General features: G+C 37.1%; 1 protein-coding gene across 1 annotated transcript in view; it reads right to left on the reverse strand.

Moving 5' to 3' along the window:
- Positions 1–18,392, reverse strand: part of gli3 (GLI family zinc finger 3) — a 150,881-nt gene that overhangs the window by 31,104 nt on the left and 101,385 nt on the right. The window contains exon 5 of the mRNA XM_043247627.1: positions 2,227–2,432. Within this exon, the coding sequence (XP_043103562.1) occupies positions 2,227–2,432 (206 nt within the window). The remainder of the gene's footprint in view (positions 1–2,226; positions 2,433–18,392) is intronic.

Consider the following 18,392-nt stretch of genomic DNA (forward strand, 5'->3'; position numbering starts at 1 on the left):
AGAGCCAGCAGGCATTCTGCTGGTGGAGCATGTTGGCATCTGGGAGATTACAAAAAAATGTGTTTCAAAAGAGGTTTGGAAAGCAAGCAGAAAAAAAATAAAGAAAAAGAGGAATACAACTCCCAATGATTTTTGGTTATTGTTTATACTAACATGAATTGGTGGCTGCATATGGAATTCCAAAAAAGTTATTAATAATTTCGCAGAATATGTAAGGGACTTGCCCTAAGCCAAATACCTCATTCAAAAATGCATAGATATTGGCTTGAAAATGAATAACGATAATGGAAAAATACTCCCTGTGTTTGTATATAACAGGTAAGCATAATATTACTAATGCATAAAACTTCAGGAACCAAAAAAATAAAAAATAAAAAAACTTTTCTAAACCTTGACAGTGTTATTTACTTGGCAGTCAATAGGACACTCAAAAGCCTCCCGGTTTACATCCAAAAACGTTCAGAGAACGAATTAAGCTTTTACAGATAATTAATGACAAAATTTTCATTTTGGGGTGAAGTAAAAAATTCAACAATGACTGCAGGAAATTTACAAAATAACTTCATGGAACATGATCTTTACTTAATATCCTAATGATTTTGGCAAAAAAGAAACAAAAAATATAAATAATTTTGACCCATTCAATGCGCTAAAAGTGCTACCACCACAATCAGAGATCAGCTGAATGGATTCAAACTGTTTAATTCTTGGGGGGTTGGAAATGAGCCTATTATAAAAAAAATATGTCATGGTGTCATGTTTCTTTGAAGACATGAAGATTTATTTCCAAAATGATGCAAGTAAATGTTTAAAACCAATACAACATAAATCAATATAGGAACAGAGACTTGCATTGCATTATTCATTGTATATTTAAATCAACTTCTGTTCATGTTTGTCTGTCATCATAATTATGTACTTGGATTAGTTATTTGGATCGGTAAGTGCGCAGCAGAAACGTCCACCTTAACGATTTAAATATATTACCCAAATAAAAATGAATCCTGTGTGACTGATACTGTATTCTTCAAATTGGGTGATTTTAGGAGAGTGGTTTGGCTGTGAGTCAATGCTGCTCACTTCCCCAGAGGGAATTATATGATTGTTGGCTAAAACACTTCCAGTGGCTTCACTGCCTAACAGCAATTTTAGAATGCAATCCAGTTATTATTATCATTATTTTATGAAAACAAGTTTTTATTACAGAAACTATTTGAATGTGTACATTTAAATACAAAACATGGAGTACACAAATAATTCTGTTATAGAGTTAAACATTTAAAACTTCCTTAAGTGCAATTTAAATATTTGTACAGGTTGTCATAATATATATAATTATTTATTTTTTAACCAAGACCACAAAAATGTGACATCAAACCAAATTACATCAACAAGTTTAATTTATCCCTTATTCGGGTTTCTTCTCTGGGAATAGTCAATAACTATTTGGAAATGATTCATGTCTTCCTTTGACACACTCGGTACATAGAAAAATGGCGCCATGTGAAATGGCACCACAGTTCGATACAGCTGTGATTGTCTGTGGCCTGTGAAAGGCCCCTCTGATTGCCCCACTTTGGTATGTGTGCTTCAGGCTTCAATTAAAACTCCATGCCTGAGGAGAAAACCAAGAGGCCAGCATACTGCAGAGACCTTTTAAAAACAGCTGTCTTTGCTGACCCTGTAATGGATTTACCAGTCCGACTTCACACAAGAAACCAAAATGGCTTCCCCTCTTGGGTCCATCTTCTAAACCCTTTCCACTTCTCATCATTCCCTCTGCTTTCAACCATGGCCTTGAACTTCACCCCCATCTTAACTCAGGATATGATCACTACACTCTGCCTGACATGTTGAATGTTCCTCCAGAGATTTACTGGCATAAGACAAAGATCAAAGAGAGTGACCCCAGCCAAATGATCAAACTATGGGCTTCCCCTTCCAGAGAGAAGCACCACAGATACATAAAATTAGGGGTATATGACTACATTATCCCAGGTTTCACCAGATAGATTGGCAGAATTATAGATAGAACCTTATAAATAGAAATATTTTTAATCTATTATCTGTTTCTGAAGGACATGTTTTGTGCAGAACACTTAGAATATTTTAATTTGCATTTTGTGTTTAATATTTAGAACTGTGTGCTCTGCTCACAATAGGTTGATATTTAGATGGATTTCTAAGAATTTTAGCAGGCCCAGAACAAATCACTAAGGTACTCACCATCTGCAGGACTGAGGCCTCTGGCTGCAGAGATCATGGACAAAGAGGGACTGCTGTGCAGAGAGCGGATATAGTCCATGTAGGGGTTAATGTATGGATGTGGGGGGTTAAAGGGTGACTCCGCCCCCACGGAAGGGTTCCGATGTGGTGAGATCCGGATGAGGGAGATATCAGAAAATGCCGGGCTGGCCGCCAGTGCAGGAGGCCTGGAATCAGAGACGAAGAAAAGCATTTAAGCACCTTAGGAGTCTTTTTTATGTGGTGTATTCTTCCGCTCATTCCGTGGGGTGTGATGTTCCAAGTCTTTGGGGTTATTTGCAAAATGTCATGTTAACTGTGCATGTACAATCCAAAGCACATGCATACATTTAGAAAGAAGCATAGAATAAAACAGAGCTATGCACAAGCCACAAAAGCTCGGCATGTGATCCATTCATTTCGTATCCCTGCTCCAGGTCTTGTGTCTGCACAGAATGGTGTAGGAGCTTGAGCAGGAAATGAATGGTGACACTATCTATCGGCCTCCATCTGCAGGGCCAAATCACAGAGAGAGCGGGAGGGAAAAAGCCCAAGCTAAATTCCAACTGCTCCCCTTGCAGACATTTCCTAAGATCAAAGCCAACTTTCAACACATCACATTTTAATCAGACGGAGACAGCCAGGAATTCTCACCACTACCCACAATGCCTTGCCATATTTTCTTGAGATGGTGAGTGTCACTCAAGTCTGCTGAGGATTTTTTGTGTTGTTGTCTTAAACAGCCCTTACACAGCCCCAAGTATTTTACACACATATATATATATATACATATGTGTGTGTGCTCTTGAGTGTGCTTTGCATGAAAAATGAAATGGAAAACAAACAAACAAAAAAAGAAGATGACTAACTCTTGCAAATAGAATGCCTTACTTCCAAAAAGAGTCAAGCAGTTTAAAAAAAAACTAAATGAATTACAGAAAATTCCTGTGGAGAACTTTGACTTTAAGTGACCTCTCTGAAGGACCAGATGGACCGGACGGACCCAATTACACACTACGGCTTGTCCCCTCTGAATTCTCTCCTGTCAGCCTCAGGAGTCTTCACCAGCCACTAATGAAAGAGTTTGGCCCGTTTCTCATAATGAAGAACAAGATTGGATGTAACAAAACTTTCTTTTGAAGTGCCAAGAAACCATTCAAAAGAATTCTGAAGGGTTTTAGGCAAGGTAAAGGTCAGTCAACTGAAATGTATTAGAAATATTTTTTTTAATCAAAGTTCAAATAAATAAATAAATAAAATACCTAGAAATGGTAAAAGCACAAACTAAATTACAAAATTGTTAAAATTAAATTGAAAATACAAAAAGCTGAAAATATAAAAATAAAAGCTACTATGAAATAATATGTAACAAACAGTAAAATAACCAAATCCAATTAATTAGATTTATTTTTTCTCCTTGAAGGACCTTTTTACACATAATTTTAAAAAGTAAGTCATAGATGAACAGTGCCTACACACTGGCAAAGAACTGATCTTTTTTGGCTTTTCTGCATGATAGATGTTACTGACTGAAAATGCATTTTTGCCTGCACACTGGGTGGCGCAACTCACTATTGAGCGGATCAGGCTAATAATTTTTTACCACTGAGAAAAGAAGCACCTAAATTTTGGCGCATATAACCACATGGCATACAAACTATTAAAAAGCTAGATTGTGCTTAGTACCTTCAAATGAGGTGCTAAAAATAGGAAATTGGGGAAAAGGATTTGGCAATTGGTCCAGTGCAAATGTTTGTTCACACAAACACCATTGGGCAGTGTAGTCAATCACAGACATTAGTTTCTTTAACGCAATGGCCAGTCAGAATTAGAATTGTTGGTCTAGATGTTTAGATAATAGTTGGATGTGTGTCAGCTCCAGGACCACTTTCACATGGTGAAAGAATAGCTTATTTATACATTTATTATTTATTAAGGCATTTTATGTTATAATTTCAAGCCCCTTAAATTAAAGTTGAAAGTCTGTATTTCAAGTATATCTTGATTGCTTTATTTAAAATCAGTTGTACTGGTGTATAAAGGCAACAGCACAAAAACTTCCAGAACTGGCTGTACATACTGCAACTACTCAGGAATTACGTGAATCACCTACACTTAGTAATTTAAAAGCACAGCAAAATAAAGAAAATTTATTTCTATATCAGCAGGAGCAGGGAGGATAAGTTTGTTGCATTATTAAATTAGGAAAGAAAAAAAACCCTGAGAATTCCATAGATTGATGCTGAGTGCATTATCATTTTATTTGCCTCGTTAGAAAAATAAATAAAATAAAGTAGTGTGCTGTGTTTAAAAAATAAAATGTTTCCATTTTCTGAATGGTGTTTCTACTGTAATGTTTCCTCGGATTTTACAGCTATCTCTAGTATTTGTAGGCATAAAATAATAATAATTATTATAAAAAAATAATAATCATTAAAAATGAAAAAAATTGGTTAGAAACCACCATTTTTAACTTAGAAACATGAATATTAATATGACAAGATCTCGCATTCAAATCAGCAAGCTTTTGAGTTTAGCTACTGATTAACCTTCATACAAATCTTACAGGGTGGCTTATTTCATTGCAGGGCAAAAAAAGAATTGATTCAATGATTCTTAGTACTATACTGGAATAAGGTTTTAAGGCCAGGTCACTCAACATCTTCTTGTAATATAGAGTAGGCTCACAATAGAACTTTACAAAAAGTATATAGTCATATTCTACTTCACAGTACTTTGAAGATGAAAGGTTCTGCCAGTTTTTAATTTCACCAGATCCATTCAGGTTCACTTATTAAGGAATATGTGTTTAGCTTTTGGAAAGATTGAGTCAACCGACGCTATTCCTTCTCACTGTGAACTATGGGCCATTCTGCACGTCCACAATCCCAAGACATGTTTATACTTCCTCCCAAAACACTCCCATATGCATAATAGTAGAAGGCATGCATGTGTGAGTGACAGCACCCTCATAGTGTGTCTTCATAATCAGTAAACATAAGCAAACTACTAAAGCGCTGAAGCCCGTATCACCGAAACTATAGCCTCTATTGCACAAACTAAATACACAAGTACGCACACATACTTTTTAAGATGAATCTTTCATGACTTTTGTGACAAAAGGACTTACAATGATTATTTGTCTTCTATCATGACACTTTACTACAAAATCAATATTTGCAATAGTAGCTTTCACACTGCTACAAAATCAATTGCCCTCAGCAGTGGCAAAAAAATAACAAACCTAACATGACCTGTACTGAATTTACACCCACTCAAACACATAAATCAATTGTGGTCATTTTAAAACGTACAAAAATACCTGTTTTTTGTAACTTTAAACACTTATTATTAACCTGTTTTAGAAGGTACAAACAGCCTCTTGTTTCTGCATCTCAGTGAGGCTACTATGTTTTTTGAGTGTGTGTATGTAACAGAGCATTTCAGGTTAATTAACAATTACACTGTTATATTTATGCTTAATAGTTCTAACATGGAAGATGGTACTGAGAGCAGAAGAGAATGACAATAAATAGAAAGTTCAAAAGAAAAAAAAATATTTAAAAATAACAAATCTAAACAGTGAATAGTTATAGGAAAGACAAAGAAGACAACAATAAAGAAGGTCTTAAAGAATGGATGCATGCAAATTGAAATACAAAAAACATATAAGTGTTTATATATAATTTATATTTTAAATACACAATATATATTTCAAAATATACTTTAGGAACTATGGAAAATGTAGCAGCATTGGTTGTGCATTATATTGTGTATGGTGTGAACCCATAAATCAGAATAACAAAAGTCTGTTTGACATGTAGAGAAAGAGAGAGAGAATGCAATGAGATGCATTCCAACTTTTGAATGGTTATATCATGAATAGACTGCAGGAGAAAGAGGGCACCACATATGGAAACCATTTCCTGACCCCCCTCCACAAACACACACTTTTTTTCATTGTTCTCTCTCCCTTTCTTTCATTCTACACATTTGTCACGTCTCCAGTCAATACAGTTTCTTCTCCTCGTGAGGCTCTGCTTGCAGTAGAAAGTTGCAATGAACAAATTTGGACTGACATGCTTGTGTTATTTTTCATCAGGAAATGGTGTCAGGCTGTGTTAATATTATGCTGGCAGTAGAGCGTAACAACGCTGTGACTTTTGCAGTTTAAACAAACTGGCATTAACAGCTCCCTGCTATAATCTGAGTTCTGCAAAAATATGTACATGTAGTGAGAGTAAAATAAATATTAGCTTGCATATATCAAAGTAAACTATTTTTTTGTATATATATATATATATATATATATATATATATATATATATATATATATATATATATATATATATATATGTGGAGGTTAATAGAGATATGATCTCAAGAAAATTTATAAAATCGGACAGTTTATTTTAGCAGCTGTCTTTTATATCCCAAAGCATTCCTGAATTGAGCAGATTCTTCATTGAAGCAAGAGAGAATGAGATCCCAGAATTCTCTGACCATCACACAAGTACTTCTTGGAGCATGATTCCAGAACTCCTGCACGACAGTGAGAGAAAAAGACGAGACAGAGGAGAGGAGAAATGGTCATAGGAGAGCAAGTAGAGAGAAACAGTGGTGAAAGAGAGGACAGAACAGGAGAATGATGAGGGGAAGCAAGAGAGGGCCCCTGACAGGGGAAAAGGCGGCTCTTTAATGTTCATCTTTTCAGTGAGATCAAAGAACAAAGACAGAAGGAGCGAAACTTGGAAAGAAAGACAGAAAAGCTTAGAAAGTGTAAAACCTAACCTGTGAGAGAGCAAAAAATAGTAAGAGGGGTTAAGGGAAAGCGGAGAATGATGTATGATTATTATGCTGAATAGATATCATGTCAGAAGGTGAGAAATAATGGTGATAGGTGTTTATAGTTTTTTTATTTTACAATAGTGTTTATACATTTTGTTTTACATAAGAAATGTGTGTGGGTAGATATTTAATTAATTATTTAATGTATTTATTTTTGAGGAATGTTGGTAACCAGTTTTGAACCCTATAATCTCCTGTATGTGTGAGCTACTTACAGAATACTGCATAATAATGTAGTGTAATTTGTACATTTAAAAAATATGTGAAACATTATTTGCAACTACTTCAATGTATTATGATAGATTATTGTTGAATGGTCTCATTATATTGTACATTTCATTCAGGGATTATAATCTAGTTGTCTAGTTGGGGAGAAAAAAAATATTTCTTTCATTATTTATGTATATTAAGTTGGCAATCTGCAAATAAATTATTATACATTGTCGGCAGAATAGCCTTGTAGTTATTGTGCCAACATATAGAGCAACTGTGCTAGCACTTGAGTTTGATTCCCATCTCGAGGTTCTTGCTGATCACCTCCCCACCCCCAATCATCCAATGTTTTCCTGTGTGCTCTCTACTGCCCTATCCAATAAAAGCATAAAAATCTTTAAATGTAACTATAATGTAATTATTTATTATTATTACAATTATTAAATTGCTGTATAGCAGTACAAAAGGAAGGTCAAGACTAGTTCACAGCTGCTCTGCACAAATCTCTGATAATGAGAAAAAGAACATCTAAACTATAACCGAAAGGATGTTTTATGGGAGTTTTCTGGGGATTTCTGAGCAAAAGAGGAGGAATAGTGTTCTTCCTTATTTGTGAAATTATGTTCTTTTCACACTCACAGTGAGTGAGCAGGCAGAGAAGATGTTGAGATAAAAGGGTTTGAGTGGGAACAGGGTGGAGATGTATATTCTACACTGTACCCAAGAGAACCATAAAACTGTCCTTTTCTGTGGCCTCGAGACAGTGAAAGTGTTCCACTTTATATTAGGTGGCTTTAACTACTGTGTTTAACATTTAAATTAATCATTTGGTACAATGCACTTATTGTGTACATACATGGTTTTACATTGTACTTATATTTTTAAAAATACATATATGTAATTAAATCATAAATTATTCATTTCTGTAATTACATTTATATTTACACTGTTGACCCATTCCTTACTCCTTACACCGCCTTACCACCACACCTGTCCCTAACTAATCATTCAAAATGTAATGTTTAAAGTTAAATAGATATATATATCCTCCAACGTTAATTTGTACAGATTAAAGAATTTAGACGATTCAGAAATATGGGAATGCAGAGACCGCTTTTCTCCCCACCCTATAAGTATTAGGTATCACAATGTTGTCACTATGTTCCCCCTGTCTTGTTGTCTCTGGACTTTTATTTTGAACTGTCTGTTCCCCACTGCTTCTGTGTTCCCATGTTCCCTCTGTTAGTTTCCTTGGTAATTGATTAGCTCATCATCCTGTCTAATTAAACACTATTCAGTCCCCTAATCTAGCTGCTGAGTATTACTTCGCTTCTACCCATTTCTTTCTCTGTCCAATTTACTGGTTTTACTTGGTCCCTTATTAACATTCTGTTGACAATAAGTAACTTTGTATCTACATGTCAACTAACTTTCATTAGAGTGTTAGTAGAGTATTAGTAGACTGTTAGAGTTAGGGTTAGAATAAGTTGACATGTTCTTGAACAGGTACCTATAGTCAGTAGAATGTCTTTTGGAAGATCATCAAAAATAAAGAGTTAGAAGATATTAGTCAGACAGTCTAAATATAATCTAATGAAAGTTAGTTGACATGTAGGTGCAAAGTTACTTATTGTGAACAGAATGTTCATAACGGACCAGCAAAATAAAGTGTTATTGATTTACTTTTTATTGTGCCTGGGTTGTTGCTCGTCATCCCCCTCTTGTCTTGCCCTCTGGATACTGTTCACTATTCGTAGACCCTTGCCCTTAGACTATTCTTTTGTTTTGTCCGTTCCACACCCATTTGCTGTTATCTGACCCTGTCTGTATTTTTAAACATGATTTATATTAAAAGCTTTGCACTTGGATCTGCTCCAGCAGCTTTTTGAGTGGACACTAGCCAGGTATGGACATTACAAGGATATTATTTCGCCCTGAAGCAAGGTAAACAATCACTGGAATGATTTTCTAGCCATTTCTCACTATTCAGAGTTACCAAACTGTATTTTAATAGAGGTTTTCTGCAATGATATTAATCAGTTGTTGAGGTCTGAATTTAAAAACAAGGGTGCACGATCATCACTACCTAATTTTTTGGACTATGCTTTGTTGTGTGTTGGCTCTTCATTTAACCGTGGGTGTCGCAGAGGAACACAACACTGCTTTCATGCCTGAAATGGCTGTCACACCAGTTCACAAGATGGCCACCAACCATGAGTCACTGCACAAGATGGCTGCCAACCCAGAGCCCCTGCACAAGATGGCCAAGGAGCTAGAGACACTGCACAAGATGGCGGCCACAACAGAGCCCTGTCGTATCACGATGACCCTACCTGACTTAAGTCAAGCTGCAGTAAATCTTCCTGATTCAAGTCAAGCCACAGTTGATCTTCATTAGTCAAGTCAAACTTGGCTTCACTGAGCTGCCAGAATCTCTTCAAGACTGTGCTGACCTCTTAGAGTCAAGCCACATCATGACAGATTATGCAGAATCATGTCACTTTACACCTGAACAAGTCATGGCATCCCTAATTCTCAGGTGTCAAGTCAGGTCATCACTGATCTTCAAAAGTTAAGTAAAATTTTCATAAATCTCATGAAGTTGTCACTGATCTGCACGAGTCAGGTCAAGTCACTATTGATTTTCACCAGCCAGGTTCTGCCATTACTGATTGCCATATGATTACTGGTCTGCCAGAATTATGTCGGATCACCACTAATTGGCCAGACTCACGTCAAAACACTGCTGATCTGCTTAAGTCATGTCACGTCTCTGCTCAGACATGTCACCTCACAGAGCTGATTGTCCAGAGACACGTCACATCAGATCAGATCATTCCGAGTCTCATCATGACTCATCTGTCCATCTAAGGGTCTGTTTCACCTAAATATTCAAGGTCAGTTTTCCAATACTGACTCTATCCAGTGTGAGGATTACACCGCTGGCGTCAGCACATACAGCTAGCATCCCTAAGCCAAAGCTTTCAACCTTTACTGTTCCTGAACTAATTCCCTTGTAGCAATTCCCACAATGGTGATGGCTTTGTATTGCATTCCTCTAAGGCAGTGGTTCCCAACCTTTTCTTGTTTGAGGCACCCTTGGAAAGCCTTTCAAAAGTTCCCGGCACCCTTATAAGGAAATAGATATTTAAAATCTCTGTAGCTTTTTTATTATTATTTATTTATTTGTTTCATTTCGAGAGTTTGCATGCAACAACACCTTATACCTAGTCCTAGATGATATGAGAATACTGTTTACACTGATTCTGCCTTAATAAAAAAATTTTGTTGAAATTTTGGCGGCACCCTCAAAAGATCTCACGGCACCCCTTAGTGCCGCGGCACACCGGTTGGGAACCACTGCTCTAAGGCCTCACCTGCCCACAAGTCTGCCCCTGAGGCCTTACCTGTCCACGAATCCTCTTAAATCACTCCAGAGGTGTCAGCATCTGCTGTAGACCCTCCTTAGGTGGTGGCATTCACCATTGGACCTCTACCATTGGTAACACATAAACTCACAGTCTGTCCTGTCACAGCCAAAGAGTCTCCCCGTTAACTCACAGGTTGTCCTGTCTCACAAAGGTCATCCAGGGACTTCCACCCATGGTTGGCCCTGGTGGGCTCCTGCACCTCCTGCTCAACCCTGGTGGATTCAGGCTTTGTCTGATTGGCTCTGGTGGGCTCCATCTCTGCATACTCCCTCTGTGCTGCCCCGATGATCTCCTGCTCTGTTTGCGCCGCTGCTATACCACCCTGCTCTTCCTGCACTGCTTTACTACCCTGCTCTGCCTGCTCTGGTTTACGCTGGGGTGCCCCGCTTTTCAGCTCTCCACTTGGACCTGGCCCGCTGTCCATCCCCCTGTTCTGCCTCTACTAAACTGCTCTCCTGGATATTAACTTTTGCTTGTTTAGAGTGTCTGGAAGCCACTCCTTGGAGGTGGGTTATGTCATGGTGACAATCTATGTTCCCCTATCTTCTTGTCTCTGGACTTTTATTTTGAAATGTATGTTCCCCACTGTTTCAGTGTTTCTATGTTCCCTCTGCTCACCTGTTTAGTTTCCGTTGTAATTGATTAGATCCTCCCTCTTGTTATCTCATCATCCTTTCTACTTAAACACTATTCAGTCACTGATCTAGCTGCCTAGTATAACTTAGCTTGTACCCCTGTTTCTCTCTGTGTCCGATTTACTTTGTATTGTGCCTGGAGTGTTGCTGATCATCTGACTTCCCCTCTTGTCTCGCCCGCTGGATATTGTTTGTCATTCATAGACCTACGCTTGCCATAGGACTGTTCTTGTGCTTTGCCAGATCCATACCTGTTTGCCGTTATCTGACCCTGCATGTATTTTTGACCATGATTTATATTAAAAGCTTTGCACATGGATCAGCTCGTCTCTGACTCCTCTATTACAAACATAACTACATTATGTGCTGTTGTTTACTTGGACAAAGTTTAGATTTTTTCTTTGCAAAATAATCTCCATTTATAAAATATTTTGCTGTGTTTATTTTTGTTCCACATCAAAGTAAAACATCAAGTAAAAAGAAAAAAGCATTTTTTTCTAAATGAAATGTTTGAGGAAAAGTTAGCTGTTTGTAAAAAAATAAATGTAACATAAGTGGTTATGATAAGGGCACTACAAACATGAAATCCACACAGGAAGTCTAAACAAACAATGGTACATCAAAGGCAAGTAAGTTATGAATGAATCTAGTCTAGTTATTTCACTATATTTTCAAATGTGAAAAAACTAACACACATATGATGCATTAAACTCAATTCTTATTATGGTCACTACTCAAAAGCTTCAATCCCAGAGAGCAATATTACTGCTTGAAAGGTGTATTTATAAGAAGTTTAACATGTTAACTGTGTGAATGTAGCATATGTGATGACCAGGACCAGGAGAGAAATGTCATTTTCAGTACAATAAAAAGAAAGAATGAGAATATATCAGTTCTTCTTCATCTACTTCCATGCTCTTCCCATCTTCAAACTCAGAGCATGGAAGTAGTCTGAGTCAAACACAAGTAAAAAGTTATATGCGACCCCTGGATGGTGTTATGTCTGACACATAACCACCTCCAGAAGTTAAGATAGCTGGGACACACGAGAAAAGAGACTGAAGTAAGGCATGGAAAGGGTGTAAGCTGTGTAGTATGAGTATGAGACTTTCAAACTGTAAAATATTTCAGTTGAGTGTATATATATATATATATATATATATATATACATTATGGGAAAAGCAGGCATGCTGGATGTAAGCTGCAATAGCCTACTTTAGTCACACCAGTAGATCCATCTTGTTCACCTAATAAAATGTCAAGAGCAGTGCGTTGATATTTAATCATGAGTGAACATTTGGGAGGGGCTAGAACAGTATATATATATATATATATATATATATATATATATATATATATATATATATATATATATATATATAGACACACACACACACACACACACACACACACACACACACACACACACACACACACACACACACACACACACGCATATATGTGAGTTGCAGAGAACATCACACATTTCACTACAGAAGACCTAAAACCAAACATTATATCGTAAGTATATTCAGCTTATCCAAACAAAAGTGAATCGTGACAAGTATAAGATTAAATCAAGCACAAAAGAAGTATTTGTCTTCTGCTTCTTAAATATTTGTTCCCAAGAGTTTCACCTCAGACTAAAATAATAAAAGTAAAAAATAATAATGACAACAATACCAATTATCATTAGAACGATTATTATAGTAAGATAGCAATTAAAATACATTTTTGAAAAAGAGTGTCATAACTATAAGATATAAAGTGAATTAAATTTCTCTTTTCTTTATTTTTTTTGCATTCAATTCATAGAAAATCATCTAATCTGAGATATTATTTATTATATATTACAAATATTTTATATATGATTATTTTATGGCAACGGCATCTTCTTCTGCTTATTGGGAGCCAAGTTGCAGGGGCAGCAGTCTAAGCAGGGATGCCCAGACTTCTCTCTCCCCAGACTCTTCCTTCAGCTCTCCCTGAGGCGTTTCCAGGCCAGACGAGAGACATAGTCCCTCCAGCGTGTCCTGGGTCTTCCCTGGACCTGGGACATGCTTAGAACACCTTCCCTAGGAAGTGTCCAGGAGGTGTCCGGAACAGATGGCAGAGTCATCTTAGCTGGCCTCTCTCGATGTGGAGGAGCAGTGGGTCTACTCCGAGCTCCTCCCGAGTGACTGAGCTAAGGGAGTGCCCAGCCACCCTGCAGAGGAAACTCATTTTGGCCACTTGTATCCTGGATCTCATCCTTTCGATCAAAAGCTCAAGACCCTAAGGTGCTAAAACTTAAAACCTGAGGCAGCAGCTCTGCACTAAAGGGACAAGCCATCCTTTTCTGACTGAGAAGCATAGCCTCTGGATTGGAGGTGCTGATTCTCATCCCAGCCGCTTCACACTCGGTTGCAAACTGCTTCAGTGCCCGCCGTAGGTCCTGGTTTGATGGAGCCAACAGGACAACATCATCCGCAAAAAGCAGAGATGAAATCCTGTGGAAAGCTGTGAAACAAAAGCTGTGTTGTTCCTCTTGGATCCGAGGTTCAACTATCGAACTAATTTTCCTCTCCAATACCCTGGCATAGACTTTCATAGAACCACCACGGACTGCCAGTACAGAGGCACTGTCCCCAACCTTCACACAATGCTGTAGAAGCGTGTCAGCCAAGACAGCCCCACAACATCCAGCTCCAGGTACTCAGGGCGAATCTCATCCACTCCTGGTGCCTTGCCACCAAGGAGTTTCTTAACTACCTTGGCTGTGGAGTCGTAGAACTCAATAGTCCACTTGGGCTCAATGTCAAAATTCTGCCGGAGGTGGGAGTTGAAGACCTCTCTGACAGGGGGCTCTGCCAAACGTCCCTAACAGATACTCACAGTATGTTTGGGCCTTCCCTGTGTGATAATAAATAAATAAATTCAATGAAGTAGTTTAAGTCTGTGGTTCTTTTAATTGTGATGATTTTTACATTTCACAAAAACCCAACAATTAATGTCAACAAATTAGAATATGGTGACATGCTAATCATCTAATCAATTCAAAATAACTGCAAAGGCTTCCTGAGCCTTCAAAATGGTCTCTCAGTTTGGTTCACTAGGCTACACAATCATGGGGAAGACTGCTGATCTAAAAGTTGTCCAGAAGAAAATCATTGACACCCTTCAAAAGGAGAGTAAGCCATAAACATTCACTGCCAAAGAATCACAGAGTGCTGTATCCAAACATGTTAACAGAAACTTGAGTGGAAGGAAAAGGTGTGGAAGAAAAAGATGCACAACCAAACCGTGAAAACTGCAGTCTAATGAGGATTGTCAAGCAAAATCAATTCAGGAATTTGATAAGGAATGGACTGAGGCTAGGGTCAAGGCATCAAGAGCCACAACACACAGATGTGTGAAGGAATTTAGCCACAGTTGTCGAATACCTCTTATTAAGCCACTCCTGAACCACAGAAAACATCAGAGATGTCTTATCTGGGCATAACAGGAGAAGAACTGGACTGCTGCCCGGTGGTCCAAAGTCCTCTTTTTAGATGAGAGCAGGTTTTGCATTTTATTTGGAAACCAAGGTCCTAGAGTCTGGAGGAAGGGTAGAGAAGCTAATAGCCCAAGTTGCTTGAAGTCCAGTGTTAAGTTTCCAAAGTCTGTGATGATTTGGGGTGCAATATCATCTGCTGGTGTTGGTCCATTGTGTTTTTTGAATACTAACAAAATTTGGCAAAATACTAACATGATTTGGCACCTGCCCACATTGCCAAAGGCACCAAAAGATGTTTAAATGATCATTCTGTATGTGTGCTGGACTGGCCAGCAAACTCACCATACCATACCACCTCAGCAGTGCCACAAACAAATCACTTCCATGCCACGCCGACTTGAGGCAGTAATTAAAGCAAAAGGAGCCCCTACCAAGTATTGAGTACATGTACAGTAAATTAACATACATTCCATAAGGCCAACAATTCACTAAAATGTTTTTATTATTAGTCTTATGAAGTATTCTAATTTGTTGAGATAGTGAATTGGTGGGCTTTTGTTAAATGTAAGCCACACTAATCACAATAAAAGAGTCAAAGACTTAAACTACTTCAATCTGTGTGCATTTAACTTTTTTAATACACAAGTTTTACAATTTAAGTTGAATTACTGAAATAATAGAATAGAATAGAATAGAATAGAATAGAATAGAATAGAATAGAATAGAATAGAATAGAATAGGAAAAACTATTTCCATGACATTCCAATTTATTGAGATGCACCTGTAAGTGTCCCAAAAAAAGTAAATATTTTCAGTATGTCTGGCTACATCAGAAAAACAATAAAATACTTTTTGGCATTACATACATTTATACAGTGCTTTAAGAGTGTTTCCTTAAGAGAAGCTGGCATGAAAATAGATGGAGAGTGTTTGGGACACAGAAAGTGCAGCAGAGGGTTTCTGGCTAAGAGCAGGTAGGATTTATAGCTGTGTCCTTTAAAGCTGGTTGAACGCTGTAACTGCCCCCCTGAGTGAGAGACCAGGGCCCGCTGCTCAGCAGTTCTTAATGGAAACTGCACATTTCTAACCCACTCCCCTTAAGGGGTCCAATGCTTCAGTACATGGATAGATGGCAGACTCCTCCACATCAAGTACAATACAGTAATCACTAAATACAAATTTGTACATTTCTTTCAATGACAATATATGTGTGTATACACTTATTGAGCTTTACTATCAGTTGGGTGTGAGCAAATAAAAGAAAATGTAAGAAGGGGTGTGCCTTTTCAAGTCAATTAAGAAAGTCATGGCCCACTGAGTGACACTGAATAACTGACAGACGCACTCCTTAAACTGCCTCAATCTGATGAATTTAGAATTAAACATGAATTTAGCCTGTCAAGATTTCTATCGGCTGTTTTTTTTTTTTTTGCAAAAAAAGGTTCACATTATTTGACCATTTAACATCCATAGTTTCTGGCTAATGCAAAAAAATAAAAAATTAAAAAACATTTATGATGAACTAATTCTGACATGACTGAACTGTGTTTACATAAATAAACAAATAAATCAGTTTATAGTAAAAACTTGTTGCTTGACATACAGCAGCCACAATAGAACATATGGGTAAGCACCCTCAATTTGAATGGGCATGACGCCACTGGTCATTTTGGCTATATGGGGGTGCTTGTGTCTGATTTCACATATAACTACTTATTTTCTCTCAATGAGGTAATATACAGCCTATTAAGATCTGAAAATAAATGTGCGTTAATAAATCCAACCACCCCTAAATTAAGTTGATTAAGATGAGTATGCGGGTGGAAAGGATTTAAATCTTTAACAAGACACAATCTGACACGGGCAGAGTGAAAGTGATTTCAAAACATTCATCATCTGGTTTATATTGTGTATACAGTCAACATTTGAAGTGGATCAAAAAAGTTTTCCTAAGACAAGATTTAGTTGTTTTTGGACAACTTTGGTGAAAGGTTTTGATCCCTTTAAAATGTTGACTATAATATTATCTTGTATATGATGCTTTAAGTTTAGTTAGGCTGCAGTAAGTACTACAGCGATTATCTCTTCAGAGCGCAGCGTGAGCAGGACAAACTACAAATTATAATATTAGTGACTATGGTCATATTGTATTACAAAACACTTTTGCTGCTATGGGATACAGGTAAGATTTGGGCCAAGTTTGGTGGTATGGGTAGGTTTAAGGATAGGTTAAGGTGTAAAGGATGGGTCAACAGCGTAATTATAAATCTAATTACAGAAATTAATTACAGATGTAATTACACATAGGTATTGTAAAAATAGAATTATATACACGTAATATAAAGCGGGGCCAAGTATTTTTATTTGTCCTTTGATTAATACATCACAGCAGCTGATTATAGGGTTATATTGGCTGTTTTTTTTAAGAACTGCTGTTGTTGAATGTGACATCATATTTTCACTTAACACTTTTTACCCTGACACACTTCAGGATAAAAATCTCTAATACACTGATGAGTTGAATTGGGTGTGTTAGATGAGGCCATGCTGGGCTCCTCCAGGACAGTTTAGAAAACCAGAGGCATGTTCTTGTAACTCATAAAATATAATACAGTACATGCATGCACAGTTTTAAGGTAGGTTTATAAATTGCCTTTTTGGTAACATCATGACTTAACTGACATTGCATGTTTTGATATGAAGGAATACAGACTACAGCATGCGCGGCTACCTTTGTGCGTACAATTGAATAGCAAATATATAATTTGGTCAGTATATATATATAATATTAATGATAGATATGAGTTCGACAATATTAAGTAATGATTTTTTTTACTGAAAACATATTCAATCTATAAATCTGTAATTGATCACAAATAATTCCAAATTATTTGGAATTCTAACAAAAAAATAATAATAGTCTTTACAACAATAAATTATAAAGAAAAATTCTGTAAATAATTAATTCATATTTTATCAGTTTAAAATGGTCACACTTTGTTTAAATGTTTATATTTATATGAAATGCCATGTAACTGATTTATGGAACAAAAATTGCCTCAAAAAGTTTTTATTTGCTCATCTGTTTCTTGTATACTTAGCTCCAAAATACCCACCTTCCTCATACTGGCTTAAAGTAAAAAAAGGGGGTTGGTCATGCGTTTAAGTGATGAAACCAATGTATTACCAAGCAGTGAAAAAAGATATTACCTTAGTCTGCACTCATTTCTCGTAAAGAATTTATCTCACTTTTTTTCCAAATCCTGAAATTGCTTGAGAAAAAAATGTAGAGATATTTTGCCCATTCTTAAGCGTCTCCACAAAGTGGTATGCAACTTTGCATTTCTTCCTTCTCTCGCTCTCTTTTTCTTCTCTCGTGAAAATTGAAGAGGCTTAATGTCAAATACGACTAAAGCCAGCCTCTCCATATCTTACGAGGCAGTGTGAAAATTACTAGGGCGATGATAAGACGGTCAGATAGCAGAAGAGAAGAGAGACGAGGAAAAAAGAGGGAGGGAGACAGAGAAAGGAGGTAAAAGACGACAG

Source organism: Puntigrus tetrazona, chromosome 1 (assembly GCF_018831695.1).
Source record: "Puntigrus tetrazona isolate hp1 chromosome 1, ASM1883169v1, whole genome shotgun sequence".
NCBI classification, from domain to species: domain Eukaryota; kingdom Metazoa; phylum Chordata; class Actinopteri; order Cypriniformes; family Cyprinidae; genus Puntigrus; species Puntigrus tetrazona.